The 26,434-nt window shown below is 48.2% G+C and overlaps 2 protein-coding genes and 1 long non-coding RNA gene across 13 annotated transcripts; 2 read left to right on the top strand and 1 right to left on the bottom strand.

The window, feature by feature from the left end:
• Window positions 1–232: 232 nt before the first annotated feature.
• BSDC1 (BSD domain containing 1) lies at window positions 233–24,474 on the top strand. 11 transcript variants are annotated; one of them, XM_081585891.1, is made up of 11 exons: window positions 233–622; window positions 934–994; window positions 6,825–6,941; window positions 8,978–9,145; window positions 10,466–10,520; window positions 12,462–12,577; window positions 12,972–13,040; window positions 13,213–13,291; window positions 14,581–15,060; window positions 20,893–20,996; window positions 24,204–24,474. In XM_081585891.1, exons 1-11 carry the CDS (start codon window positions 516–518, stop codon window positions 24,384–24,386), a joined length of 1,539 nt encoding a protein of 512 aa, XP_081442017.1. In that variant the 5' UTR covers window positions 233–515; the 3' UTR covers window positions 24,387–24,474. The 11 variants fall into 11 exon arrangements, with proteins under 11 accessions (XP_081442017.1, XP_081442023.1, XP_081442020.1 ...); XM_081585897.1 differs by having other exon boundaries at window positions 9,069–9,145; XM_081585894.1 differs by lacking the exon at window positions 24,204–24,474 and adding an exon at window positions 22,475–24,034.
• On the top strand, window positions 16,270–18,970 carry LOC145543658 (uncharacterized). Its single transcript, XR_014080948.1, has 2 exons — window positions 16,270–16,353; window positions 18,799–18,970. It is a non-coding gene; the product is annotated as an uncharacterized LOC145543658 (long non-coding RNA).
• On the bottom strand, window positions 24,282–26,336 carry TSSK3 (testis specific serine kinase 3). The gene is made up of 2 exons (XM_081585903.1): window positions 26,033–26,336; window positions 24,282–25,315 (listed from the first exon to the last, which is right to left on the bottom strand). The coding sequence occupies exons 1-2, from the start codon at window positions 26,175–26,177 to the stop codon at window positions 24,651–24,653; spliced, it is 810 nt and encodes a 269-aa protein (XP_081442029.1). The 5' UTR covers window positions 26,178–26,336; the 3' UTR covers window positions 24,282–24,650.
• Between the last annotated feature and the right edge of the window lie 98 nt (window positions 26,337–26,434).

A 26,434-nucleotide genomic window follows, 5' to 3' on the forward strand; every position in this document is an offset into this window, starting at 1 on the left:
GTTCACGTAGTTTTGAGCTGGGTCGCCAAAAATTGAGCTAAGTAAATGTGCCCGTCTCCCCAGCCTCCTGAGAGCGCCTCCCCCAGAAGTTGCATCGAAGACATCTCTGAATTTTCCTCCAAACCCCCGCCCAGAGCTCCACGGACTGCGCTTGCTCAATTAGCCCGAAGAGACCCCGGGCTGCTGCTACGCGGCAGGTTTCATAAAGGGGGGCGGTCCTAGCCTTGCGCTCAGGAATACAGACGTTCGAGCTCCAGGCTGGCTCGCTCCCTGCCTCCTCTCCAACCAGTTTACAATCCGAGCCCCCAGCCACACGGCCGACCTTGACCCAAAGCGGCCACCGTATCCGATGTCGGCGGACACCGACAGGGGTTCGATGTTGTGAGGGCGGGGCTAACATTTGGGGTGGGGCCTGGAGACAATCCTGAGTGAGGATTGGACCGAGCGTTCAGGAGCGGAGTTTTAAGTCCGAACCCTGGACGGAGCCTGGACCGAGTTTAAGGAGGAGGAGTCTAATGTTGGAGCCCGGCGGAGACGGGGCTGAGGACGATGTCGGCGCGGGGATTGGGCCGCGCGCTCCGGGGTGGTGCTTGAGGGGGCGGTGCCGTGTCGGAAGTCAAAGGTCAGTAAATAGTGGTGATGTCATGCGGGCAAGATGGCGGAAGGGTGAGCCCGTCATCCAGTTCTCCGGGCGTTGGACCCCGAATTCTCCCCAGGGCTGGGATGCTGGGCTAGGGTCCCCCGGGGGGACGGGAGGCCAGCGCGGCCCTGAACGGAGCTGAAAGGGCGGGGTGGAATCGCAGCGTGAGGGGGTGGGGAAGCGGCCTGCGATGCCCCAGCCCACGGGCCACATCTGAGAGGGGAACTAAGACCCGATCGTTGCGCGGGCCAGAGTCGCACCGCGGGGCCGCCAGATGTGTCTATCTTCCACAGGGAGGACGTGGGATGGTGGCGGAGCTGGCTGCAGCAGAGCTACCAGGCAGTCAAGGAGAAGGTAAGCTGGGCTAGCGCCCTTCCTCCGATAGGGCCCCAAGCCATCTCCTTGCACCCTGTTCGAGCCTGTCCCGCTGAACCTTGTGGGTTCCGGGCCTCGGGGACCGGGCTGACTTGGGCCTTCCGGGAGGACAGACCCCCGACTCAGACCAGTGTGATTCCAGCTACAGTGAAACAAAGATGGTCTTAAAGACTGGAGCTACCGTGTTGTCAGAATCCGTGGGAAGGAGCAATGTATTCCCACTTGAGAAATTCACAGTTTGGTAAAAGAGAACATTTGATCTAGGCCTTGAGGAAAAAGGATTCTAGCGATAGAAACTTACTCCTATAGTCATGCAAATAGTAGAGTGTTTGCCATAGCCAGCGCACTCTCAGACTCTCTGGTCCTCAGGATACCGACATTAGCCCAACAGAGGCAGTCGTGGGCCTCCCCAAACTCATGGTCTAGTGAGGAGACAGCAGTCCCTGTGGGGTGAGTGAGGCTTGGCTCTGCCTGTGGACAATGCCACTGTGTGTTCCTGTTTCATTCCATGCTGGTTTGTCAAAACCAACTCATCTGAATTCTGGAAAAAGTTAATTACTATTTAACCTCAAGCATTTGGGGTGAGTCCTGCTTCAGGGCAACTCCAGGAGGCTTCTGGCTTCAGTTAAATCAATGCTCTACTCTGTGAGCGTTTTTATCCTCACCTGGCCTGCATACTAGCCTTTCAGCTACAGCCCAGAAAATCTGAGAATGGCCTGAGCTGTTTATGTTGTTAATGAAGACTTGGAGAATTTCAGACTGAGTTCTAATAGAAGGGACCCCAGAGTAGCTTCCTTCTTGTTGAGCAGTCTTCTGGAAGGAGAGTCTGATGTTTGTTTAGCAAATGTTGTGTGAGGGCCTCCTATGTATTACTGTGAAGATTGGTCTTCCCATAACACGAAAAATAGGTAGTTGATTAGCCTTCCTTCTTTGTTCTCTCATTTGAAGCAGGGGGAGGGGGTATTGTTTCTGCCTTTGACAATTCCCCATTTGAAAAGAAAAGACTTAATTTCCTACACTTACATGAACTTTGGCAAGATATTTAACCTCTTAAAGCCCCAGTTCCTCATCTGTAAAGTGGAACTACTAATAATACCTACCTGATAGAATTGTTGTCATGATTAAATGATGATATATGTAAAGCACCAAAACAGTATCTAGCACACAATAAGTGTTAAATAAGTACTTTTTTTTAAGTACTGAGAGTGATGGGGAAACCTCTTAAATACCAGCTGCCATTTTCTATTAATTTTGTTCTTGGTCTTTCAGTGCTTTCCTTCCCTCACTATCCTGGCTCCGTCTGGACCACTCAGTTCCCAGCCCCCCCCCAATTTTCTTGCACCCCATAGCATATACTGCCCCAGAAACTACAGCTTTGAGATGGTGCTATAATCTGCATTCCTCTTCCTCTTACTTCCTCCTATTATGGGTGTGTGTGTGTGTGTGTGCGTGCGTGCACGTGCTCGCACTTGCCTATGAACACTGGTGGGAAAAGTCACGTTGCTCTTTGCCTCTACCACGGATTCCCAAAACTCATCTGGGCCTGATCTTGGGCTTGTCAGCCTCCACCCCCTACCCTAGTAAGTGTTTTCAGTCTCATATTTGCTCTTCCCCTTGCCTTCAGTAACTTTCCCCAAACCTAACTCTCCCCTCACATTCCCTGTCCAGCCACTTCCTTTTTTACTTCGAGATGACAGCCTCATCTCCTCCTTTTTAAAATTTGAAGTCAACAACATCATGTCTCTTGACTCCCTCCCCACCCCTGAAGCCACAACATGTAGACTTATCTTTATAAACACTTGGCTTCACCTACCACTTGCCAAATCCAGTGGATGTTTTTCAGCCCTTATCTTCCTGGACCTTTCTGCTGCATTAGACACTAGCAGTCACTGTCTCTTTCCTGAAAGTCTACTCTCTTGGCTTTTATGGCATGATTCTCTCAGTTCTCCACCTACTTCTCCAGGCTTTCCTGTTTCATGAGTTCCTCTTCCTCTGCCTGCCTCTTAAAGGTGGTGTTTGAGGAACCTGGTCCTCAGCGCCGTGCTGTGTTCACTCAACAGACTCTTCCTGGGTGAGCTCTTCCATTTTCATTTTAGGGTGACTCCTAATCCTTTCCTCGGAGCTTTAGTATTTGAAAATAGCTCCTGCTGGACAATTGACCCAAATATCCCCCAGTCACTGCAGATACTATATAGCTTCTATATAGTACTATATAGAGAATATATATAGCTGTATATACTATATAATTTTTCTCTAAACTTGCTCCCTGTTCAGCATTTCATTCCTTGGCTAGCAGCACTGCAACCACCCAGTCACTTGGTTTAGTTGCCAGTAGCTCTTCCTGACTCTTTGTTTCCCTCAGTCGACACATCTATGTAATCACCAAATCCATCTTTTTTGCCTAATATTTCTTGAACCAGTTCCATCTTGTCATCCTTACCAGCACTGTCCTTATTCATATTCTTTTGTTTTCTCTCCTGGACTATTGCAACAGCCTCCTGACTGGTCTTCCTCCATTTCTAATCTACTCAAGTCTTGGACCTGTCATCCATCCCAGTCTTTGGAGTGACATGTCAAAAACACAAATCTCATCATGTCCCACCTCCTTCAGACTTTGGTGGTTCCCTATCACCAACAGGGCTGACCAGGCCCTCCATGGTTGCCCTCTCAAGATTTCTCCCTCACCACTTCTGCTTTGCTCTTTATTTTCATTTCTCCCAGGACTGAAATGCTTGTAGGCCTCAGTAAACTCCAGGTGCCACCATGCCCAGGCTTCCTTAATAACTCCTGCTCATTCTTTAAGGCTCCATCCAGGCTACCCGTCACCGAGTTGCTCCAGCCTCCCCACGATACACTGGTCACTGCTCTGCCCTTGCACCTCAGCACTGTTATGTGAGCATTTTCCCCAGGAAACTTTGACCTTCCAGAGGGCTGGCACCATGTCTATTCATATTGGTCCCCTCAGAGCTCACAGTCAAGTGAGGGAGACAGCCATTTGTCAGATAATCATGTAAATGGTTAATAATTAAAACTGCCCTAGTACATGCCAGTCTAACAAGCACACATTTTTTTGAGTGTCTATGCCAGGCTATATGTCAGACACTGGGAGAGTATCAGTGAATAAAAAACATGCAGGTGCCATGAGCAGAAGAGCCAGCCTGGTCTGAGGTGGTACCAGGGACGCTCCCCAGGGGACTGACATGTAGGCACAGCTCTGAAGGAGGAACAGGAGTTATCCGGCTGAGGGGGTTCGTTCATTGTGTTTGTACGCTTGTTTTGAAGAGTTAGAACTATGTGTCAAGGAGAGGGAATGATGTATTCGGACACCCTGAGGTAGGAAAGATACTGGAACATTTGGGAAATTTTGAGCATGGCCAGCTAGAGCTCAGTGAGGGGCATAGTGGGAGAGTCTCCCAGAGACAAGATTTGTATGGACCTTGTAAATGAAGGGAAGGATTTTATACTTTTATACTTGCCATTGGATACCATGTAGCCATTGAAGACTATAAAGCAGGGGCATCTCAGTCTGCTCTGACTTACAGAGCTCCCCCTGTTGACATGAGGAAAAGATATTAAAGGCATCTTATGCAACTTGGGGGACTTCCCTCATAGCTCAGTTGGTAAAGAATCTGCCTGCAATGCAGGAGACCCTGGTTCAATTCCTAGGTCAGGAAGATCCCCTGGAGAAGGGATAGGCTACCCACTGCAGTATTCTTGGACTTCCCTTGTGGCTCAGCTGGTAAAGAATCCGCCTGCAATGCAGGAGACCTGGGTTCGATCCCTGGGTTGGGAAGATCCCCTGGAGATGGGAAAGGCTACCCACTCCAGTATTCTGGCCTGGAGAATTCCATGGGGTCGCAAAGAGTTGGACACAACTGAGTGAATTTCAGTTTCATGCAACCTGGGAGAAGAGTCCAGATGAAAGAGCAGATTAGCCTGGACTAAGGTGGTGGTGGTGTGCATGGAGAGAGAATTAATAAATGACTCTTCCAGTCCAGTTAAGGAGTCCCAGATCTGAAATGGAGGCATTCCCACTCTCAAGAGAAGCCTCTAGCTGATAGACTTCCCAGGCTGATGAGAACGAGGTAGACCCTTCCCCAAAGATAAAAGTCACCAGAACACTCAAAAACACACTTTAAAAATGCAGGTAACTATCCCTTATAAAATGAAAGGGCTTGCAGAGGTGAGCACAGAGATAGTCCAGGAAGATGTCTTAGAGTGGGTGAGGATGAAGACAAGGTAAGACTTAGACAAGAGCTGAAGGGCTGCTGTTGCCCACTGGGTCTGAGTGCAGAGTAAGGAAAACTGTCCGACAGAAGCAAGTATCAGTTCTGCCCAGAGGAGCTCTATGGATGAACAGAGCTTTGAAATGGTGGAGCCAAAGCAGTCTAGGAGAGAATCTGATCCAATATTTTTCTTAACACCTCTTTTGTTGAATATAGAAAAATAACACACATTTTTACTGGTATTGTCAAAAATTGCTCATAAAAGCTTTCCAAACTATTGCTGTTACCAGTACAACCTGTTTGTGAAACCTTTCACACAAGTAATTTCATCTGCTGTCTCGTATTTCAACTGAATTTCCTTGTAACAAAAAGAAAAGAAGTAAAAATAGAAAACACTTTCCTTTGATTAAAAAAAAATCCTACAGCCACTATGGAGAACAGTGTGGAGATTCCTCAGAAAACTGGAAATAGAACTGCCATATGACCCAGCAGTCCCACTGCTGGGCATACACACTGAGGAAACCAGAATTGAAAGAGACACATGTACCCCAATGTTCATCGCAGCACTGTTTATAATAGCCAGGACATGGAAGCAGCCTAGATGCCCATCAGCAGACGAATGGATAAGGAAGCTGTGGTACATATACACAATGGAATATTACTCAGCCATTAAAAAGAATACATTTGAATCAGTTCTAATGAGGTGGATGAAACTGGAGCCTATTATACAGAGTGAAGTAAGCCAGAAAGAAAAACACCAATACAGTATACTAACACGTATATATGGTATTTAGTTAATTGGTAAAGATAACCCTGTATGTGAGACATCAAAAGAGACACAGATAAATAGGACAGTATTATGGACTCTATGGGAGAGGGCGAGGGCGGGAGGATACGGGAGAATGGCATGGAAGTATGTAAATTATCATATGTGAAACGAATCGCCAGTCCAGGTTTGATGCGTGATACAGGGTGCTCAGGGCTGGTGCACCAGGATGCCCCAGAGGGATGGTATGGAGAGGGAGGTGGGAAGGGTGTTCTGGAAGGGGAAAACATGTACACCCATGGTGGATTCATGTCAATGTATGGCAAAACAAATACAATATTGTAAAGTTAAAAAATAGATTAATTAAAGAAAAAGAAAAAGATGCAAAAAATAAATAAATGAAATGAAAAAAAAATCCTTTCTCTTCATGTTTGAAATTGGAAACAAAGGTCATGGCTTACAGCATAGAGACGTGATGCAAAGTCTGTCTTGTTTTCAGACTACACATGCCCCCTAGTCCAATCTGCTCATGAGAACCACTGCTCTAGTCCACCTCCCTCGTTACCTAGGAGAAAACCGAGGACTTGATGAGAGTTCCTCCTGGCCACGTAGCTTATAAGTACCTGGGCTGAGCTCAGTCCCCTCTTCTCAGAGCAGCAGGAAGTTCTATGCTGGAAATGGGACAAGTAAGCATTGTTTCTGAGCCCAGGCTTCCCATGTCAGTTGTTTTCCATGTTTGTCTGGTACTGAAGCACAGGAAACAGAAACAAAGCGTGGTGGAGCTGGCCGGCTGTCATCCCTTTCTGTCTTCCCTTAGTCCTCCGAAGCCCTGGAGTTCATGAAGCGGGACCTGACAGAGTTCACCCAGGTGGTGCAGCACGACACGGCCTGCACCATTGCAGCCACTGCCAGCGTGGTCAAGGAGAAGCTGACTGTGAGTGCCACCTCCGCCCTCCCAGTGACTGCCCCCCGTAGCCTCAACGCCATGTGTCATAACCTACTTTTTTACTTAATCATTGCAGACCCCATTCGGCAGCATCAGAAATGGCATGGTATTCTCTTTTTCTCTTTTGACATTTTATTTATTTATTTTTCTTTTTGACTGTGCTGGGTCTTCGCTGCTGCCTAGGCTTTTCTCTAGTGGCAGCGAGCAGGGACTACTCTCTAGCTGTGGTGCGTGCGCTTCTCATTGTGGTGGCTTCTCTTGTTGAGGAGCACAGGCTCTAGGGCGTGTGGGCTTCAGTAGTTGCTGCTCCCAGGCTCTGGAGCATAGGATCGGGAATTGTGGGGCACTGCTTAGTTGCCCCACCACATGTGGGATTTTCCCGGACCAGGGATTGAACCTGTGTCTCCTGCATTGGCAGGCATACTCTTCACCATTGAGTCACCAGGGAAGCCCACAGCATGGCATTCTATTATGTGGGTTTGACCAGTTCCTGGTTTCCTGTTTCAGTTTTTTCCAATATTGTAAGCAGAGCTACAGTGAACATTCTGATTGCTTAATATTTGCCTTTAATATTTTCTTCCAAATAAGATATTGAAAAGGATATAAAATGAATATAGTTTTAGACCTTTTAATATCTACTGTAGAACTATCTCTAAAAGTTTTTGCCAGCTTGTATTTTTACTGGTCCAGGTTTTACCAATCAGAGATGTATACTGGAATTCTCCTCTGAGATAGAAGTTAGATTCTCAAGTCAGCATGAAAAGTGAAAATTGTGTACAGTCAGAGATACCCCTGCAGATCTCAAATTTCTGAGGAAGTATAGGGTACTGGTTTTGTATTACAACTTCCCCTTTAGTAGTGGAACAGACTTCAGTTTCTTTGATCACTAGCGGAATCAGTTGCCTTGTAATTAGAGGCCATGTTATGAAAAACATTTTAGCCAAGTTTCTTTTGTTGAATCTTAGAAAATACCGTCTGCCTGCTGACCACAGCCACTGATGAGCATGAATGACAAGTATTCACCCAGCTGAACTGCTGCACGTACAGCCAGTAGCAGAGACACAACCTGTTTCCTTCATTTATTTATTCCTTTTTTCATTCAACAAATACAATTATATACCTGTGCCAACATGTGCCAGGCACAGTTGATAGGCTCAAGGTTTAAAATGCCTGGGCAGCCTCATCAGGAGTAAATATGACACTTTGCTGCAGGGTTTGCAGAGCCTGGTCCTGTCTCTCAGCACACCTTCCCCTCTTGCTCAAGGGCATTCTGACCAGCATGGCTTCAGATGGGTGCCCCACTTGCCCCTTCTAGGGGGTCCATACCTTGGCCCTCAGCTGGTCCCAGGCTTGTCTCTAGGCAAGGCTGTCTGACTTCATCCTGCCCATATTTCCTCAACCTTTCATACAAAATACCTCCTGAGCAATGATGATGATGAGATTGTAATATTACAGTACTGCTAGTTACTAAATCTTTGCTATGTGCCAGGCATTGTGCATGCCTTATCTCTTAAAAAATCTCCAAAGTAACCCCCTGCAGGAAGTATATTTATCTGCATTTTACAGATAAGGAAACAGACTCTGACAGGTTGAGGTCTCATTACTAACAAGTAGTAGAGCTGGGATTCAAATCCCAGATTGACCCGAAAGCTGGTGATACCTTTCCCATCTCTCTCCCTCTAAGTCCTCTTCCCTGCTGAATGTCTGTGCCATGGATCCTCTCCTGTCAATCTTTGATCAACTTGACTGGCCTTGAAATTTTGGTGAAACAGCCAGTCAAGGAGCTCTGCTCTGACCTACACAGGCCTACTGCGGCTCTAATCTGCACCCCCATCTGGGGGTGGGGACCCTGGCTGCCTCTCTCCTTCTCCAGCCCCAGAGATGGGGTGAACAGTTGTGAACATTTCCCTGGTCCCCCTACACAGTACACTTTGACCCCTCATGCTTCACCTCTCTCTACCCCATACCCCAGATCACAGCCTGCTCCTGAGCCACTTGCTTCCTCTGTTGGCTTCTCTCTGCAGACTGAAGGCTCCTCTGGAGCGACAGAGAAAATGAAGAAAGGGCTCTCTGACTTCCTGGGGGTGATCTCCGATACCTTTGCTCCCTCACCAGACAAAACCATCGACTGCGACGTCATCACCCTGATGGGCACACCTTCTGGCACGGCTGAGCCTTATGATGGCACCAAGGTATTCACCAGCGGCCTTGGGCTCTAGCTTCCAACTTGAGCTCACAAAGCATAAGAAATAAGAAATAAATACATGTATATAATTAAGTTGGAGAATACCAATAAGCAAGAAGATAATTATTTCTAAACCCATAGTCCCATCACTCAAAGAGAACCACTGATTTCTCCTTGGTATAAAACCTCCCATTTCTTTTTGCTCATGAACACTGGTGAAGATAGTTTGGGTTTTTTCTTTTTAACAGAAAAGCACTTTATATATGCAATTTTTTAATCCACTTTTTAAAAGTTTATAACTATTAGCATCTTTCCTAATCACCATTGTTTTTAATGTCTTTAAATTCTTGCAGGTGTATATATCATAATTTATTCAGTCATTTCTCTAGTGTTGCACATTTAGATTCTTTTCAGCTTTCACCTATAACAAGGAGTGCCCGAGAGCATCTTTACAGTCATGAGTTCCACATTTGTGTTGTTTAAGACTAATTTCCAATTGGAATAAATGTACAGGAGGAGTGTGTCTTGAAAGCAATTATATCAACAATGGTATTTTATTTTCTCCCCATTATTTCTCACATTCCCTGGAGTATTTTCTCCCACATTCGCAGTGTGGTGTCACAGCAGTTTGGCCAGCATTTTACCACATTGAATTTCCACCCCAAACATGGTTTTTCAAGCATGTTTTCCAGCACTAGTATTAGCACCACCACTTAGTACACATTTAAGTGGATTGTGAAATTTTTTTAATTATAGAATTTTAAATTATAACAGTGAATCAACCAAAATCACTTGCTAAAGTTCTGATGCACCCCACCCATGCTTCCTGTAATAATGAGGAAGGAAGGAGGGGCTTTCCACGTACCAGCTAAAGTTCACCACTCCTGTGGCCCTAATGGGAGCACAGCTTGCAGTTCATTTGGCAGACTGGCTATGAAATTAAGAAATTCTTGATGAATTGTTTTAACTTGAGTTAAATATTTCAAAATTTGCCAGTGAATTTGGGACTTTATTAATATATTTTCACTCATGTTTTTTGTATATCATATAATTCAGAATTATTTTATATGTATGATTTTGTAGCCTGCTTAGTTTATTTTCTTAGTTTCCAAGGGTGGAATACTGGGTGGAAGACCATTTTTCTAGGAGCCCCAGTTTTGGATTCCTAGCTCAGTGCTCCACTCATAACCCACACTGTTAATTGCCAAGTACCCTGTGGGTATGGTAGCCAACAGGGGAGAAGCTGGGTTGTGATTGATTGGCAGAGAGGCATTGCTTTCTGCCCCCAGCACCCCAGAATTTCACTTCTTTTTTCTCTTTTTTATAGGCTCGCCTCTATAGCCTGCAGTCAGACCCAGCAACCTACTGCAATGAACCAGATGGTGAGGGGGTAGTGGTGAGGGGGCAGGCTTGCTGGGCAGGGAGGCCAAGGGGGTCTGGATTGTATGCCCTGTTTGTCTCTGTAGCAGTGGCCAGGTATCCTCTGTGTAAAGGACCAGAGCGGGGGCTACTTTGAACCCTGCATCTGGTGGGATGGGTTGATTGTTGCCTTTCCTCCCTGAACCCAGACTGTCTTCATTCCCTTCTACAGAGGCTTTGCTCCTCTCGTCCCTCATCTTCAGTCAGGCTCCCTCCCAGCCCTGCTGCCCTGTCTGCTTTCCCTGTTTGCTAAGCTCCTGATGTACAGCAAGCCCCACATGTAGAGAGGGGAACTGGTGTCTAGGCTGGGAACTAGACACCAGAAATGAGTGGAACTCTGAATCAAATCTGTCCAGACCTCCAGGAACCTGCCTTCCTTTAGGAGAGAGAAATGGAATAAAGCAAAGATACTAGAGATGGAGTGACTGCTTCCACAGAAAGAGGGGAGCAGTGGGAACCCAGAGGATGGCACATAACCCAGCCTGGGAAACCTAGGATGTGACACCTGAATTGAGGTTTTAACAGTGAATTAGAAGTAAACTAATTCTACTTATAGAAGTGGGGGAACAGTGTTGAAGCATGACAACAGGACATTTGAAGGTCTAGAAAAACCTAGGCATTTGAGAACACCAGACAGAGTACATGTGAGGAAATGAGGGCAGTGAGAGCTGCCAGGGTCACTGGACTGAAGGGCTTTGGGTTCCAGACTAAGAAGTTGGAATTTTGTCCTGAAAGACTCAAGGTAGTGGGTCTTAACCTTCTTTGAGTCACAAAGGCCTTTAAAACTCCGTTGAAACTCATAAGCCCTCTTTCAGTATAATTGTATATGCAATATGGGAATTCTTTATCCCTTTGAAGCCTGTCTTTGGACCATAGGCTAAAAAGCTGTTCTGTAGAAAGCTGGTGAAGAGTTTTGAGACCTGATGTGATCAGATTTTGCATTTTATAAAGGAGCCTTCAGGCAGTGTTTTGTTAAGGTTGAAACAGAGAGGGAGAGACAAGACAGGAAGATCAGTTAGGAGGCTAAGTAGGAATCCTTATGTCAGAGGTAAAGCTAGAACCAGGGAAGGGCTGGGTAGAATGAAGAGGAAGGTGTGCATATAAGAGACACTGAGGAAGTGGAATCCAGAGGGACTGCATAAGGGAGGAGCCTGGGAGGGCCCCCAGGTCTCTGGTGGATAGCTGGGTGGGACAGGTGCAGGAGGGAAGAAGGTGAACACATGTTGTATTTGCAGCATCTGTGCAGGTGGATGTGTCCTCGCACCTGGACCTCTGGATCTGGAGCCCAGAAAGGTAGCCTTAGCTGCCAGACTGAGGAACTGTCAGTGGGAGAAGGAGGTTAAAACTCGTGGTTTAGTGGAGGTCATCTTGGGAGAAAATGGAGAATGAGAAGAGATAAGGAAAGGAAAAAGAGGAGCCCACCAAAGACTCAGATGGAACTACTAGAGCAGTGGGAGAAAATACACGCAAGAATGAGAAGCCAGGAGAGAAGAGGGCTTCAAGAGGAAGGTAGTGATTCCCAGGGCAGAAGCTGTAGGGTGGTCACATGACCAAGGACAGAGCAGTTGCCGTTGGATCTGGCAGCATGGCATCACTAGTGACCTGAGAGCAGCTGTTGCAGAGAGGAGAGGCTTCAGTAGCCAAGTGTAGTGAGCTACAAACCACACAGGGCCCGGAGAGAGAGGAGACTGCAGCCCCCCAGAGCTCACTGAGAGGCCATGCCCTGATAGCAGGCCCACCCACCCCTTCACCCTGCCTGATCCCCCACCTTGGGCCACGTGGCTTTGGAAAAAACCTTACGCTTTCCTCATTGTCCATGTCCAGGCTTTGATGTGTTTTTCTCTAAGCCCAGGGTTCTTTCTCCAGCTCCACAGAAGTGACCATCAGTATCTGTCCTTCTGCAGGGCCCCCAGAGTTGTTTGACGCCTGGCTTTCCGAGTTCTGCTTGGAGGAGAAGAAGGGGGAGATCTCAGAGCTCCTAGTAGGCAGCCCCTCCATCCGGGCCCTCTATACCAAGATGGTGAGTGCCTCGCCGGCTCCTGGCTGAAGGTGTGGGGAGGTGGGAGGGACATGTCCAGAGTCATTGTGGAGTCCTCTGGCCTAGAGAGCAGCAGGAGCCCTTGTGGAGCCTAACCAGCCAGCTCTTGAGCCAAGAATCCACTTGGGAATCTAAGTCACCAGGCTTCTGGCAGTCACGGTGAGAAATGGAAGGGCCAGCAAAGTCTGATGGGAGTTCTCTTCTACCTCCTGGGCCTGGAAGGTGGGTCTGGGGGTTGGAAGTGCTGTAAGAATCATAGCTTGGCCGCTTAGACCCTTTGAAATCCAGAATGACTAGGAGCTGGCTGATAAGGCTGGGGACGTGGACCCCACACAACCACTTCCGAAGTCCCATCTCCACTGTCCCTTCCCTCCAGGTGCCTGCAGCTGTTTCCCATTCAGAATTCTGGCATCGGTATTTCTATAAAGTCCATCAACTGGAGCAGGTATGCTGGTCTAGCCAGGGGAGGTACTCCACTCAGCCTTGGGGTAGGGGGAATGGGTTTTGTTGAGGGAAGAAGGGGACAGAGGGTACCAAGAGTTCTGGAGTCAGAACCAGAGTCTGGGAAAGGGGGTTCCCTGACTGCTCCTGGCCATCTACTCCTCCCCCACTTTCAGGAGCAGGCCCGGAGGGATGCCCTGAAGCAGCGGGCAGAACAGAGCATCTCTGAAGAGCCTGGCTGGGAGGAGGAAGAAGGTAAGAGGTATTGAGAGGTGATGAGCAAGTACCAAGTCCTGCCTGTGGGGGGCTGTCTGGGCCATTCTCCCTGAAGCCTGGAGGGACATGGCACCTCAAGAAAGAGGAGGGATTGAATACAGTGTTTGCAGGTGCCAAGGATAGTCTGAGCTAACAAGGGGGTGTTTACCAAGGCTGGTGGACCCCAGGTTTAGGTACAGAGATTGTATGTGCCAGTTGCCAGCCCATGGACCAGCTACTTCAGAGTAGGGGGTGCTTATTGAAATTCTAGATTTCCTTCTTCTTCTAAGACTCTGGGCATGTGGCCAAACTTATATATTTTTTAAATTTTTTAAATTAATTTTTGGCCACAACAGCCTGGGGGGAATCTTCATTCCCCAGCCAGGGACCGAACATGCACCCTCCCCCTGCAGTGGAAGCATGGAGTCTTAACCACTGGACCTCCAGGAGCATCCCAGACTTGTGTTTTTTTTTTTTGTTTTTTTTTTTTTTTTTTATAAATTTATTTATTTTAGTTGGGGGCTAATTACTTTACAATATTGTAATAGTTTTTGCCATACATTGAGAAGAATCAGCCATGGGTTTACATGTGTTCCCCTTCCCGAACCCCCCACCCACCTCCCTCCCCCTCTCATCCTTCTGGATCATCCCATTGCCCCGGCCCTGAGCCCTTGTCACACTTGTGTTTTTAACAAACTCTGCTGGTAATGTTAATGCCCAGCCAGACTTGGGAACCGCTAGCTTAGGGATAGAGCTGAGCTTCCTCTACCTGGTAGCTCAGCTTATTAGGAGTATATTGGAGCCACCTGCATGATATGTTAACAGTTATTAAGTGCTTATATCATATGCCCAACCTGTACTAAAAGCTCTACATGTATGAGCCTTACCACAACTTTATTATCCCTCTTTTGCAAATGAGGCAGGTAGGCTAAAGGAGAGTTAAGTGGCTTGCCCAAGATCATGCTCCTGGGATGTAGCAGAGCTCAACCGGAACCTCATCCTGACTGCCTTTCAGGTCTTGGCTTTCTAAGCTGTCATGTTACCTTGGGCTGCACTTCTAGAAGCTGAGTGCCTACCAGACATGTACTAGGCCTCAGGGGTAGGTGATACTTTGACCAGCAGGGAGTACCTACAGAATTACCATGGAGAGGGGGTGAGAAAACCGACGCCCGTAGGTTTGACTAGAGCAGACTTTGGTGAGGACCTGAGGCCTGTCTAGTGGTCTCCATGGTGGCTTTAGGGCTGACTAGAGTACATCACTCTCTTCTCCTTCCTTTCTCTCTTGACAGAGGAGCTTGTGGGCATTTCACCCACGTCTCTAAAGGAAGCAAAGGTTCCTGTGGCCAGACCCTCCACATCCCCTGAAGGAGGACCCAGCCCCCAGAGCCACTGTGAAGAGAATCTGGTGACCCCCGTCGAGCCTCCAACAGAGGTGACCCCCTCGGAGAGCAGTGAGAGCGTCTCGCTGGTGACACAGATTGCCAAACCACCCCCTGCCTCTGAGGCCCCAGCGCTGCCCAAGGACCTGTCCCAGAAGCTTCTAGAGGCATCTTTGGAGGAACAGGACCTGGCTGTGGATACGGGCGAGACTGGACCCCCACCCCGAGCTCAGTCCAAGCCCCACACCCCCACTGGCCGCCCCAGCGGTCTGGAGCCCCGGCCTCCGGCCAGAGTAGAGACTCTCAGGGAAGAGATCCTCACAGACTTACGGGTGTTTGAGCTGAACTCGGACAGTGGGAAGTCTACACCCTCCAACAATGGGAAAAAAGGTAAGTCAAGGCCAAAGCCCAGGGAGCATGCAGGGGCAGGGCAGGTGAGAGTTGCCACCTCACAAGGCAGACTTGTCTCCTTGTCCCTTGTGAGGGTCCTAGGAGAGAGAGCCTTCGTTTGTGATACTGATAATGATAACAGCTACTATAGGTTGAGTGTTTATTACTGTATTCCATCAATTCCAACATACATTATTCTCTGAACTTAGGATGGATCTTATTGTTGGAGTCTTAGAGTCAACAAAATAAGATTTATGTCAGATCATGGGTTAAGAATGTAATATTGCAGTTAATTTCTCAGTTACCAGGGGAGCTTGTTAATTTCTAATTTACATCTCATTTCCCTATATTACTGTCCTCATTTTATAGTTGAAGAAAGTGAGCCTCAGATGTTAAGTAACTTGCTCAAATTCACACAGCACGAGAGTAGCAAGCCCAGATTCAGACCTAGGTCTGCCTGACCTGAAACCCAGGCCCTTAACTCCCACACTGTGCCAGTTCCTATCCTTTTGGACAGTTCAGTTTCGGGGTGGGAACTCCTGTGACACTGATTGCTGCCAAGGGTCTTCTCCCCTGGATGACCTTGGGAAAGTCATTTAGCTTCCCAAGGCCTTCTTTATTATTATAAAGTACATGAACAAAGCTTACGTGTACAGTTTAAAGAAGAATAAAATGAATACTCATGAACTTGCAGTGACCTAGCTTAAGTAACAGAGCTTTAGTTTCTTATCTGCTTAGTGAAATTTTAGACAGGAGACACTTTGACTGTGTGATGGGGGGAACCTCTCTAACTCCTGCAGTTAAAGAATACTAGTAGCACTGATGTCAGCTTGTTTTGTCATATCCAGAATATCTCTGCAGAGGCAGCCGATTGTCAGCAAGACCTCCCCTCAGCTTCTCACCCACAGGCATCCTGTCTGCCCACACTCAGCACCAGTCAGCCACCCGGCTTGCCCAGCAGGTGCGCACTGGCCTGCTGGCAGTGAGAGACTGGCTTGCTGCCGTGGATGGGAACGAGCCCCTCATACCCTGCCCTGCTCTGCTCCCTGATGGAAACTGCGAGATTTCTAGTTTCCAACACAGTGCTTTCCTTCTGACTCTGATTCAGTGAGGTCATCCATTGAGCTCCTACCTACTCTTTATGAGACACTGAGGAGGGAGGGGCAAAGGCTGTAGTCTTTTATGATGAAACACGAAGCAGTACGGGGCAGGCTTGGTACCGGAGGACTTCAGAGAAAGAAGGAATCCCTGGGCATCAGCAGGTGTTTCAACGAGGAGACAGGCATTGTATAGGCAGGTTGGAGAGTTTGGGGCAGGTGCGGGCGGGGGAGCGGTAGTCCAGACTGCAGGGTCGTACAGAGTCCAAAAAGCAGAGGGCATGGGGCATGTTGAAGGGGGTGACCAAAGCCCACTTTTCTGTATTCCCAGGAGAGGGAGGAATAAGAAGGGAGGTTGGCTCAGAAATAGAACTTAAAATCTTAAGCCAAATTCAGAAAGTTGGACGTGGTGCCACAAAGCAGCAGGTCGTGCTGCTTGTATTACATGCCCAACCTGTACTAGGAGCTTTGCATGTAGAGGCTAAGCTAAGGGCTCAGCCTCTGGGGTTCAGACAGTTCTGGGTTGAAATCCCAACTTTGCTCATAAGCCATGTGACTTCAGAAATGTTACTAATCTGTAAGCCTCCGTTTTGTCTATAAGTTGAGAGTCATTGTTTCATGATAGATCCTCAGTCAGGGAAGATATTGAGGTAGAGCCCTGCTTTGGGGAGATGATCAAGATAGTAAGAGATACCAACCAGTCTCTGGACACTTCCTGTATATTTATATAAGTCTGTGCTGAGCACTTGATATGCATATCACTCAATCCTCACCAAAAACCCTATGAGAGCTGTGAGATTTTCCTTTTTTTTTCTTTTTTACTGGTAGGAAACTAAGATAAATCATCCACCCAGTAGGTATTTAGATAAATGTGAAATAGCCTTTAGGAGAGTACAGAGTAGGTAATGGACTCAGCAGGTGCTGTGGGTTGCTGGGTGGATGGTACGAAGGGTCCTTTTGAGATAATGGTCATGAATTTTGAGAGAGACCAGTCAGTACTGTTGTACTTTTGTCCCGCCACATTCAGTCGCTCGGGTGCAGGCACAGAGCAGGTGGGCAGTTGGACTGAATCAGGGTTTAAGTTTATCCAGGTGAACTCAAAAGGACAAAAGTCGAGTGTATACAGGAAGAATGATGGCTCATAGAATCTGAGCTGGGTAGGGGTGGGGATAAGTGACGCAGTTGGAAGGTTTAAGAATTATTGGTTCCATTTGGAATCGGGCTACTACAGAGCGTGATGGGTAGAGACTGGAAGAAATGAGATTATGGTGAAGATGCAGCGTAAGCTCTTAGCCGTGCACTTACTGCCTCTCACATACTTAGTGGGACAAAGCTGGGGTCTTGGGCTGGCAGGGGACAGTGGGAACAGAGTAGAGAGAATAAAGTCTTAAAAGAATAGAAGCTTGGAGGCTTCTTCTTTCTTCTTGGAACCTTTTCCTTCTTGTGTCCACATCCAAAGATGACATGAGGGAGGCTTGGTCTCTGGGTACAGCAGTCTCTGGGGTGGCCCGGCCAAAGGGACTCCTGAGGTCCCAGGGTGGTGCCTGTCATTTCAGAGCTGCTTCTCACCTACATTTTGTGCCGAGATCCATTCGATTGAGAAGACTAGACTTAGCACCCTCAGCAGGGAGCAGCGAGGAGAGATTGGGGCGGGCCCTGTGGACTGGAAAGAGCCTTGGGCTTACAGCCCCATTTCACCACTGACTGACCGCCTGGGAGGGACTTTGGCCTCCTTTTTTTCTTTGGAGAAGCAAAGATCCAATTAAACAGAATAAAATGAGCTGTGAGTGACAGCACTGTGATTTTAGTAATCACTCGAAAACTCCCATTCCTTACAAGAAAAAAAGAAAACAGTAAAACTCCATGGTGACGTCTTAAATTGTTGCATAGATCAGTTCTCTGCCACGTGCACAGTGTAATGGCGACCTTATTAGTACTATCCTTGTGTGATAGGGCAGGATGGTGGGAGGAGGCAGGTGGCAGAGAAAGCCCAGATTCACCTCTCTGCCACTCGAAGCCTTTGTCTCCTCATCTGTAAACTGGAACTGTTCACATCCACCCCCTGGGATAGGTATGAAGTGCTCCAGAATGTTAGCTGAGACTCTCCTACCCAACAGGTCTGCCCTAGCATTTAAGCCCTGAAGAGAGTTTCAAATCCCTGGAGGGAAACCTGAGGTTAGGAAGAGCTGTCGTGACCACAGCCACAGCTCTGAAGGGAGAAATCAGCCGAGAGTCCAGCTTCTAACCCACAGGAAGCCTGCAGTGATAGGGAACCAGGCACGAGCCACCAGAGTGTCCTGAAAGCACAGGGAGCCTTAAACGTGGAGTCAGAAGAACTGGGTCTTTGTTTGAGATCTGATCCTGACTGGCTGAGGGACCATGTGCAAAATTACTGAACTGTAGGACCAGCTTTTAACAGGTCCATTTGTTGAATATCCACTGTATATGTATGTTACAACCGACTCAGTGGACATGAGTTTGAGTAAACGGGAGTTGGTGATGGACAGGGAGGACTGGCGTGCTGCAGTCTGTGGAGTCTCAAAGAGTCGGACACGACTGAGCGACTGAACTGGACTGATGTATATTACAGGCACTTTACATGCTGCTGCTATTTGTAACACTGTTGTATCTCAAACTGCAGGCCAAGATCTATACAGAATCATCCAGAATTCTGGGCCGCCACCTACACCTGCTAAATCTGAATGAGGGGAATGGGCAGGGAGGAATCTGCTTTCTAATAAGCTCCTCCGGTGGTTCTCTGCAAAGAGGATTGTTTTATTCTTATTTTATCAGTATAAATAAACTGAAGCCCAGAATAACTTGCCCAAGACTACACATAGAAAAAAGAAGGTTCCACCCAGGTTTGCTTAACTCCAGAGATACTGTGTTCTGTGTGCTTAGTCACTCAGTTGTGTCCAACTCTTTGCAACCCCATGGACTGCAGCCCGCCAGGTTCTTCTGTCCATGGGTATTCTTAAGGCAAGAATACTGGAGTGGGTTGCCATTCCCTTTTCCAGGGGATCTTCTCAACCCAGGGATCGAACCTAGGTCTCCTGCATTGTAGGCAGATTCTTTACCATCTGAGCCACCAGAGAAGCCCAGAGACAACTACCACGCTGCTTATGGCTAGATGGGTGACTAGAGAGAACAGTGCAAGAACCCTAATAAGGAATGTGGGGCCCAGGCTTGGGGAGGTCTCAGAGCCTGGGTGCATGGTAAGGAGCAAGCTAGACAAGAAGAAACAAGGTATTTACAGGTGGTGCCGTTGGGGGATCAGAGCTTACTTTTTTTAAAGATGCTTTTAAAAAAAATGATTACAAAGTAATATATCATTTTAGAAAAATGAAAAACCACCCCATGACCTCATCCCCTAGCAATAACGATTGTTGGATTCTTATGGGTATTTTGCTCTTCCTTTCTGTGTGTGTGCATGCATATGTTTTTAAATGGAATCATCATGCATGTATTTTTTTACAGGAACTATTTTTCTCATGTTCTTCTCAGTAATAACTTTCACATGTACTTTTTTTTTATATTGCCTGTAAGAAGGCATACCCAAATATGAATATTTGGAGCAGTGGCTGTCAAACCCTAGCAGGCATCAGAATCACCTAGAACAGGAAGGAGCAAGTGACAGAGCCAGGTCACAAATATTTAGGCTTCGGAGGACATACAGTTTCTGTCCCAGCTTCACAACTCTGTCTTTTCAACATGAAAGCAATCATAGGCGATATGTCAACAAATGGCCATGGCTGTGCTCCAAAATTTTATTTCCAAAAGCAGATGGTAGGCTGGATTTGGTCCACAGGCCATAGTTGGCCGACCCCTGATTTAGAGAAAGAGTCCATGGATGTTTATTGAGTACAAACTATTCTAGTCACTTGGAATACATAAGAAAATAGAAGATCCCTGTCCTCCAGGAGCTCACATTCTAGTTTCTCTATTATTAGACAGTAAGCACAGGGAACCTGATTATGTAATATACTAGAAAGTGATAAATACAATGGAAAAGACCATCCAGAGCAGAGTGAGGGGGACAGGGTTGCAATTGAAAATAGGACGATCAGGGAAGGCCACATTTAGATGGTGAGATACAAGCAAAGGTGTGAAGGAAGTGAGCAAGTTGGCCTGTGGGTATCTGAGGAGGAGTTCCAGGTACAGGGAACAGTCCTTGCAAAGGCCTTAGGTGGGAATGTGCCTGGTATGATTCAGGAGCAGCAGGATCAGTGTAGGTAGAATGGAGTGACTGAGGCGGAAGAGGTTCATTGTTTATTTCTTCTGAGAGATTTCCATGGCTCCCAGGGAGCTTATGGATCAAAGTATTTCTCCACTACTCAGTAACTTACTTTTTCTCACTTAATAGTGTAGGATTATTTTGCCATGCATACAAATGTTCTATAGCCTAACCTTTAAAAGCCACATAACATTCCATCATAGGAATATACCCTTTATTTTTATAATTCCCTATCAGAGGACTTTTAGGTGGTTTTTTAAGTTTTTGTCACTGTTACAGCACTATAGTGAACATCCTTTTGGTTAATTTTTTTTTTTTTTACTGAGTCCAGGATTTTTCCTTAAAAGAAATTCCTAAAAGTGGGATCACTGAGCCAGAGATAGCAGGATGTCAGCCCTGTGGTATATATTTGTCAGGCCCTTCTAAAGAGTTCCATCAGCCCCAGCTACAGCCTCTTCACATGCCCCTTCCTGTCTTTCACACTGTGGATCATGGTTCTAGGCTCGAGCACAGACATCAGTGAGGACTGGGAGAAGGACTTTGATTTGGACATGACTGAAGAAGAAGTGCAGATGGCACTTTCCAAAGTGGATGCCTCCGGTGAGGTGAGTGGGCCTGCTGATGGTGGGTCCAACGATCCCAGGTCTGAGGACTCTCTCCACCAAGCCCTACTGTCCCCTCACGGTGGATCCCTTCCCATCTGAGGTGGCCGGCTGCGGGAAGGGAGCCAAGGCCTTCCGCTCGGGCCTTAAACAGTGGTCATCAGCAGGCTCAGGCTCTGCTTCCCCTGAGTTCCAGGGTGGTGGATGGGGGCAGTTCTTGACATTAGTTCCTATCAGAATCACCTGAGGAACCACCAAAAAAAATAAAGATGCCAGACCCTGCCCCAGATCTTGTGACTTATGGTCACCAGGTGTGGGACCTTAAGACCCTGGCCTTGGAGACAAAAGACAGTGTGATCACTTGACCTGAGCCTCTGCTGCCTCATCTAAACCATGGCATTGGTCATTATAAACTCACACGCTGTGGTAGGTGATGGATGTGCACCCGTTAGGCACAGTGCCTAGGACATGGGGGCACTGATAGATGTTCCTGAAACCACCACAAAATAGGAGCTCAGAGGCCTATTACTCTTATTCTTCATTACCTCTCCAAATCAAAAATGATATGAAGGAGAGGCTGGGCAAAAAGCTGTCACAGCTAGTAAGGGACAGGACTGAGGCTCCAGCCCACACCTCTGATTCACATCAGTGTTATATCAAGAACTGTCATACAAGAACCCCATGATTCCTTCCATCACATAGCTCAGGGAACCTGCTATAAAGAGGGAACAGATTAGAGAGATGGGAAGGGCCTTGTTTTTCATATTGGGAGACTGAAGACTGGGGGCCATAGTGACCTACACAAGAGTATTTTACACCTGTGACCTCACTATACCCAGAGGAAAGAAGGCTCATGGTGCCCTCTCATGCCACGGGGCTTTCATGGCTTTGGTGTCTTTGTAGCCTTCTTTAAAACCTGACAGAAAACATACCAAACAGAGTCATTCTATAACCCATTATACCAGGGGATCCACTGACAACAGGCCATGAGAGAGCTGCCTGGGAGACTTCAGCAGGGGATTAGGGTGCTAAAGCCCCCAGTGAAGGCCCGGTGAGCCCCTCTAGCCCTGTGCCGCTCTGGCTTCTGATCAGAGTGCCAGTCTCAAGTTCTCTGCCTCTTGGAGCTGTGTTCTTCTCTGCTCAGCAGGAGACAAGTTCTCCTTAAGGGACTGACTGACAGGGTTCTTGCAGGCAGGGCGTCCCCTTGTGGTGTCCAGGGTTGGCTGGTAGAAGCATTTCCTTTGAGTCTAGAACCATCAGACCCACCCCTTAGGCAGAGGGCAGCTCTGCTCCCCAGACACTCCTTGAGGCTAGTGGTTCATTCTCATAGGAGTCAGGGTCCAGCCCGGGAGAGTGGGGCTTGGAGTTGCAGGGAGGGCTATCCTGAAATGGGGCAGCGGGGGAGCTTGGGTCTGGACTTGGCTCAGAGGAGTAAACTTGTGTTCCTGCTCTCCATTATCTCCATTGTCCCCCCTTTGCAGCTGGAAGACGTAGAGTGGGAGGACTGGGACTGAGGGGAGCCAGAGCAAGCAGCTCCCCCACCCACAGCACTTCCCACCTCCCTCGCCCGTCTCAGCCCGGCCCCGGAAGACACTGACTAGGAATGTCCCCCAAATGGCCTCTCAACCAGAGCTCTCGGCAGATTCTGGGTTGTTCCTTGTTGGCCCTTCGGGCCCTCTGCTCACATCTGGGAAGGGGCTCGCTAAATCCAAACCAGGAACTCTGACTTGTGCCAACCATAGGATGACCTGGGGGGGAGGAAACTTCCCCCACCCCCCACCCCCCACTGGAAGAGCCTACATTTCACTGCTGAACACCCACTGTTCCTGGGGATTCTTGCTCAGGAGTCCCAAGGGATAGCCCTCGCCCATGTGCCTGTGTAGACAGAGGCTAAACCACCAGTCTTGTGGAGGACACCGAGACAACACTCTGTCACCCGTGAGCAGGCAAGGAAGGCCGTGCCACCTGCCCTCGGCTTGACAGGGATGGCAGACACACTTTGGTTCCTATCCCAGTGGGTAAGAGGCATTCATTTCTGGGAAATTTGCCTCCCTTAGGAATCTGTCCTTCCCAGACATTTTCCATTCCTGGAAGGGCTCCTTGTGGTTCAGAATCTACAGACCAAACTCCCTCCTTTCCCCTGGTCCAGGCTGTTATGTCCCCAGCGCCTTTCCCAAGCCATCTTCATGTCAGATGCACCCGAGTCCTTAGCCCAGCTGTGCCACCTGCAAGAGTCTGCTCTTGCCCTTCTTCCCCTCCCCAAGAAGGGAGGGGGCCACTTCAGGCCCTTCCGTGTGTTGCCTGGCGAGGTACCTTGTCCAGCCAGCCACCCACTTTGACTCCCCTGTAGCTTAGGACACAAGCCAGCTACCAGTGGTACAGAGCAGTGATCAAAGCCGAGTACTTACAACTCTGGTAAGCCCGACTTCTCCGCCTCAACCCTTCTGCCTCTTGGAGGATACACTGGGGGTGAGCTGCTTGAGATTCTCGACAGGCTTCTGCAGAAGCTCTTCCTCCTGAAGGCAGATCCAGTCTTGGTGGCTCTCACCCTCCATGCTGGTAAAGCTGCACCTCTCTTAGGGGGACGAGGGGCCGCAGGAATCCCTGGAGACCCTGGTGCTTCATGATGCTGCTCTGGTGATTCTTGTACATAATCTGGTGTGTTCACCAATGATTTAAAGGGATCATGGTCAGGGACGTCAAGAGAGTGGTGGTCACTTCCACTTCAAACCTTCAATGAGGGGGTGGGATGGAGAGAATGCTGAATCTTTTTTTTTCTTTTTCATGGGATGGGGTTTTTCTCTTTGTAATTATTTCTTTAGTTTAATTAACCTTTTGGTTGTTTGTGCAATATTATATATTTTAAATTATAATGTATCTCCCCAGAGTATTTTGTAGCCGGGATGAGAAAAAAGGAAAAAAAAAAAAAAAAAAGACTCTAACAGCTGTTAGTTTTGTAATTAAAAAAGAAAGAAAAAAGAACTTTGTCCTGAACCTTTTCCAGACTTGCCGTTAACACCTATTAAAGAGATTCAACAGAAGCTGGAAGGTGTCTGGGGCTCTCTTCTTGTCCCCTACAGCAGCTGCCCCAGAGCCAGCGCAAGACACAGTGTGCAGGGTGCCCTCCTGCTTGGAGCCTGGGGGAGGGGTCAGGATGGGAGGTGGTGGTGGTAGCCTGGGTTCCAAGGAAGTCCCTTATCTCCATCTCAGATTCACCTTGGAATTTGGGGTGAGGAAGGGACAGGGCCCCCAGAAGGCCTCTCACCAAGACAAGGAGTCAAGAGGCCATTTCTGCATTCCCAACGCTTCTGCTTTTATTTGGAAAGAAGATGCAACAACAGTGGTTCCAATTGTTCTTGGTCATTTTTCTCTCCTCCTCTTGTATGTGTATGATTCTGGGGTCTATTTTTAAGTAACTTTAGTTATAAACACCTGTATGAAAATCACTTGTCAGCCATAATAAAAGGGAAGTGTGAATGAGGGCCTGTGGTTCCATGAAGATCTTTAAAGGGAAAGAGAAGTAAGGCTGGGGAGGGTGTAGGTAAGTTTAGGATAAGTAAACTTAAAGTGTAAAATACATATATATCACCATTTTAGAAGCGGGTTTTTGGGTTTGCTTTCTCCCCCTACTTTATTGGGGAGGACTTGCCATTGCTTTTATGAAGTGCTTGCTAGCCATGGATGCCAACTAACTTCTTCAATTGAAGGCCGGAGAATCATGTCTGGTTCCAGGAGCCGCTTGAGCAGGTCCTGGCATTCAGCTGAGATGCCCAGATGAGTGGGGAAGGACACCCCCTTCTGCTGCTGCCACAGCATCTTGGGGATGTCTGTGTCGTCGAAAGGTAGGCTGGCACAGAGCATGACGTACAGGACCACGCCCATGCTCCAGATGTCGCCCTTCTTGCTGTCATGCGGAATGCCCTGCAGCACTTCGGGGGCAGCGTAGGCGGTGCTGCCGCAGAAGGTCTGGCTCAGCTCCCGGCGTGATTTGGGCAACACCTTGGCAAAGCCAAAGTCTGTCAGCTTCAGGTTGAACCCCTGCAACAAGGCGTTCTCACACTTGAGGTCCCGGTGGGCCACGCCACAGCCATGGCAGTAGCGGATGGCCTCGACCATCTGACGGAAGAGGGCTTTGGCCCGGCTCTCAGGCAGTGGCCCCCCATTCAGCACACAGTCAAAGACATCCCCTCCTTCAGCCAGCTCCATCACCAGGTAGATTTTCCCATCGGCAGACTCCAGCATCTCATACACTTGGATGATGTTCTTGTGGTCCAGGGTACGGACGATCTGGAGCTCCCGAGGCAGGAATCTCTGGATAAACTCTAAGGAAACAAAAGAGATGGAGAATCAAGTCCAGAAGAGCCTAACTCCTCCTTCTGTCTCCTGCCTTCCAACTTCTGGCTGCCCACCATGTGTGGGTTGCGGGCCTTGGTTCCCTTTAACACTCTTTAGTGTCGAGCTTCCTGGACACTGTAAAGAGTGTTCACCTCTGTTGTTTTTGTAGTTAATATATTATTCAAAGGAACTAGTCTGTCGTCCTCAGGGACTGTTGTGAGCAGCCTGTGAGACCATGGATAGCAAAGTGCTTTGGCAACTTTTAGACAAATCTGTTGAACTCAGTTATGAGGCCTGATTTGCCCACAATGTGGTAAGCTAGCCCCTCTCACCTGTGCCCCCTGACCCACAGTTCTTTCTATGAGCCCTGTCTTTTCCCCATCTCTCTCCCTTGCACCAGCTCCTGCCCTCTGCTAGCCCTGGCCATGGCCTGGCCAATCGGTTGACCTCCTAGAATAAGAAAGGCCTGGTAGGCTCTAACTCTGCTTCTGAGGGTCCTTCACTGCCTGCCACATTCATCTTGGACTTTTGGAAGGTATGATTTTCCTGGACTCTGTCTGTTCCCCGCTGACCCCAGAGCCACAGCCTCTCTTGCTTTCTTTAGTTCCAGACCAAAGGGGAGCAGGGAATGGATCCTTCTGACTGGAGGAAGCGCCCCCCTACCTCAGCCAGCCCTCCCTTCCTCCAAAGGGGCCCCAGCTCACCTTCTGGCCCTCCCATCTTGTCTATAATTTTAATTGCCACTTTTCTGTGGTGTTTTTTGGAAACTGCTTCTTTGACTTTTGAGTAGGTCCCTTCCCCAATGGTCTTGCCCAGCTGGTACCCATTGGAGAGCAGAAAGTCCTCCATGCTGTCTAGCACCTCCTTCCTTCCTATCACCCTCTCAGCTCATGCTGCCTCTGCGAGGCAGCTCTACTCCACCATCGCCCTCGGCCCGCTTCTTTTTCCCCCAGGGACTTCATCCGCAGCCGCCCTCAGCGCTACAACATTCTGCGTCCGGACACAGGTGGTGGGGAGGGAGAGGGTCAGACATTTTAAAACTCTGGCCCAATTGTGATGTAAATGCTGTGTGACCCTGGGCCAAAATGGGCAATGCCCCTATCTGC

Source organism: Giraffa tippelskirchi, chromosome 3 (genome assembly GCF_054371585.1).
Source record: "Giraffa tippelskirchi isolate mGirTip1 chromosome 3, T2T-mGirTip1v1.2.pri, whole genome shotgun sequence".
Taxonomy (NCBI): domain Eukaryota; kingdom Metazoa; phylum Chordata; class Mammalia; order Artiodactyla; family Giraffidae; genus Giraffa; species Giraffa tippelskirchi.

Bases quoted from the DNA above. Each gene is read 5' to 3' on its own strand.
- BSDC1 (XM_081585891.1), top strand. From the start codon at position 516: ATGTTGGAGCCCGGCGGAGACGGGGCTGAGGACGATGTCGGCGCGGGG. The intron at 9,146-10,465 runs GTATTCACCAGC...TCTTTTTTATAG, and splicing joins AGCCTTATGATGGCACCAAG to GCTCGCCTCTATAGCCTGCA. The intron at 20,997-24,203 runs GTGAGTGGGCCT...TCTCCATCTCAG, and splicing joins AAGTGGATGCCTCCGGTGAG to ATTCACCTTGGAATTTGGGG.
- TSSK3 (XM_081585903.1), bottom strand. From the start codon at position 26,177: ATGGAGGACTTTCTGCTCTCCAATGGGTACCAGCTGGGCAAGACCATT. The intron at 25,316-26,032 runs GTGAGCTGGGGC...TTGTTTCCTTAG, and splicing joins CAAGATGGGAGGGCCAGAAG to AGTTTATCCAGAGATTCCTG.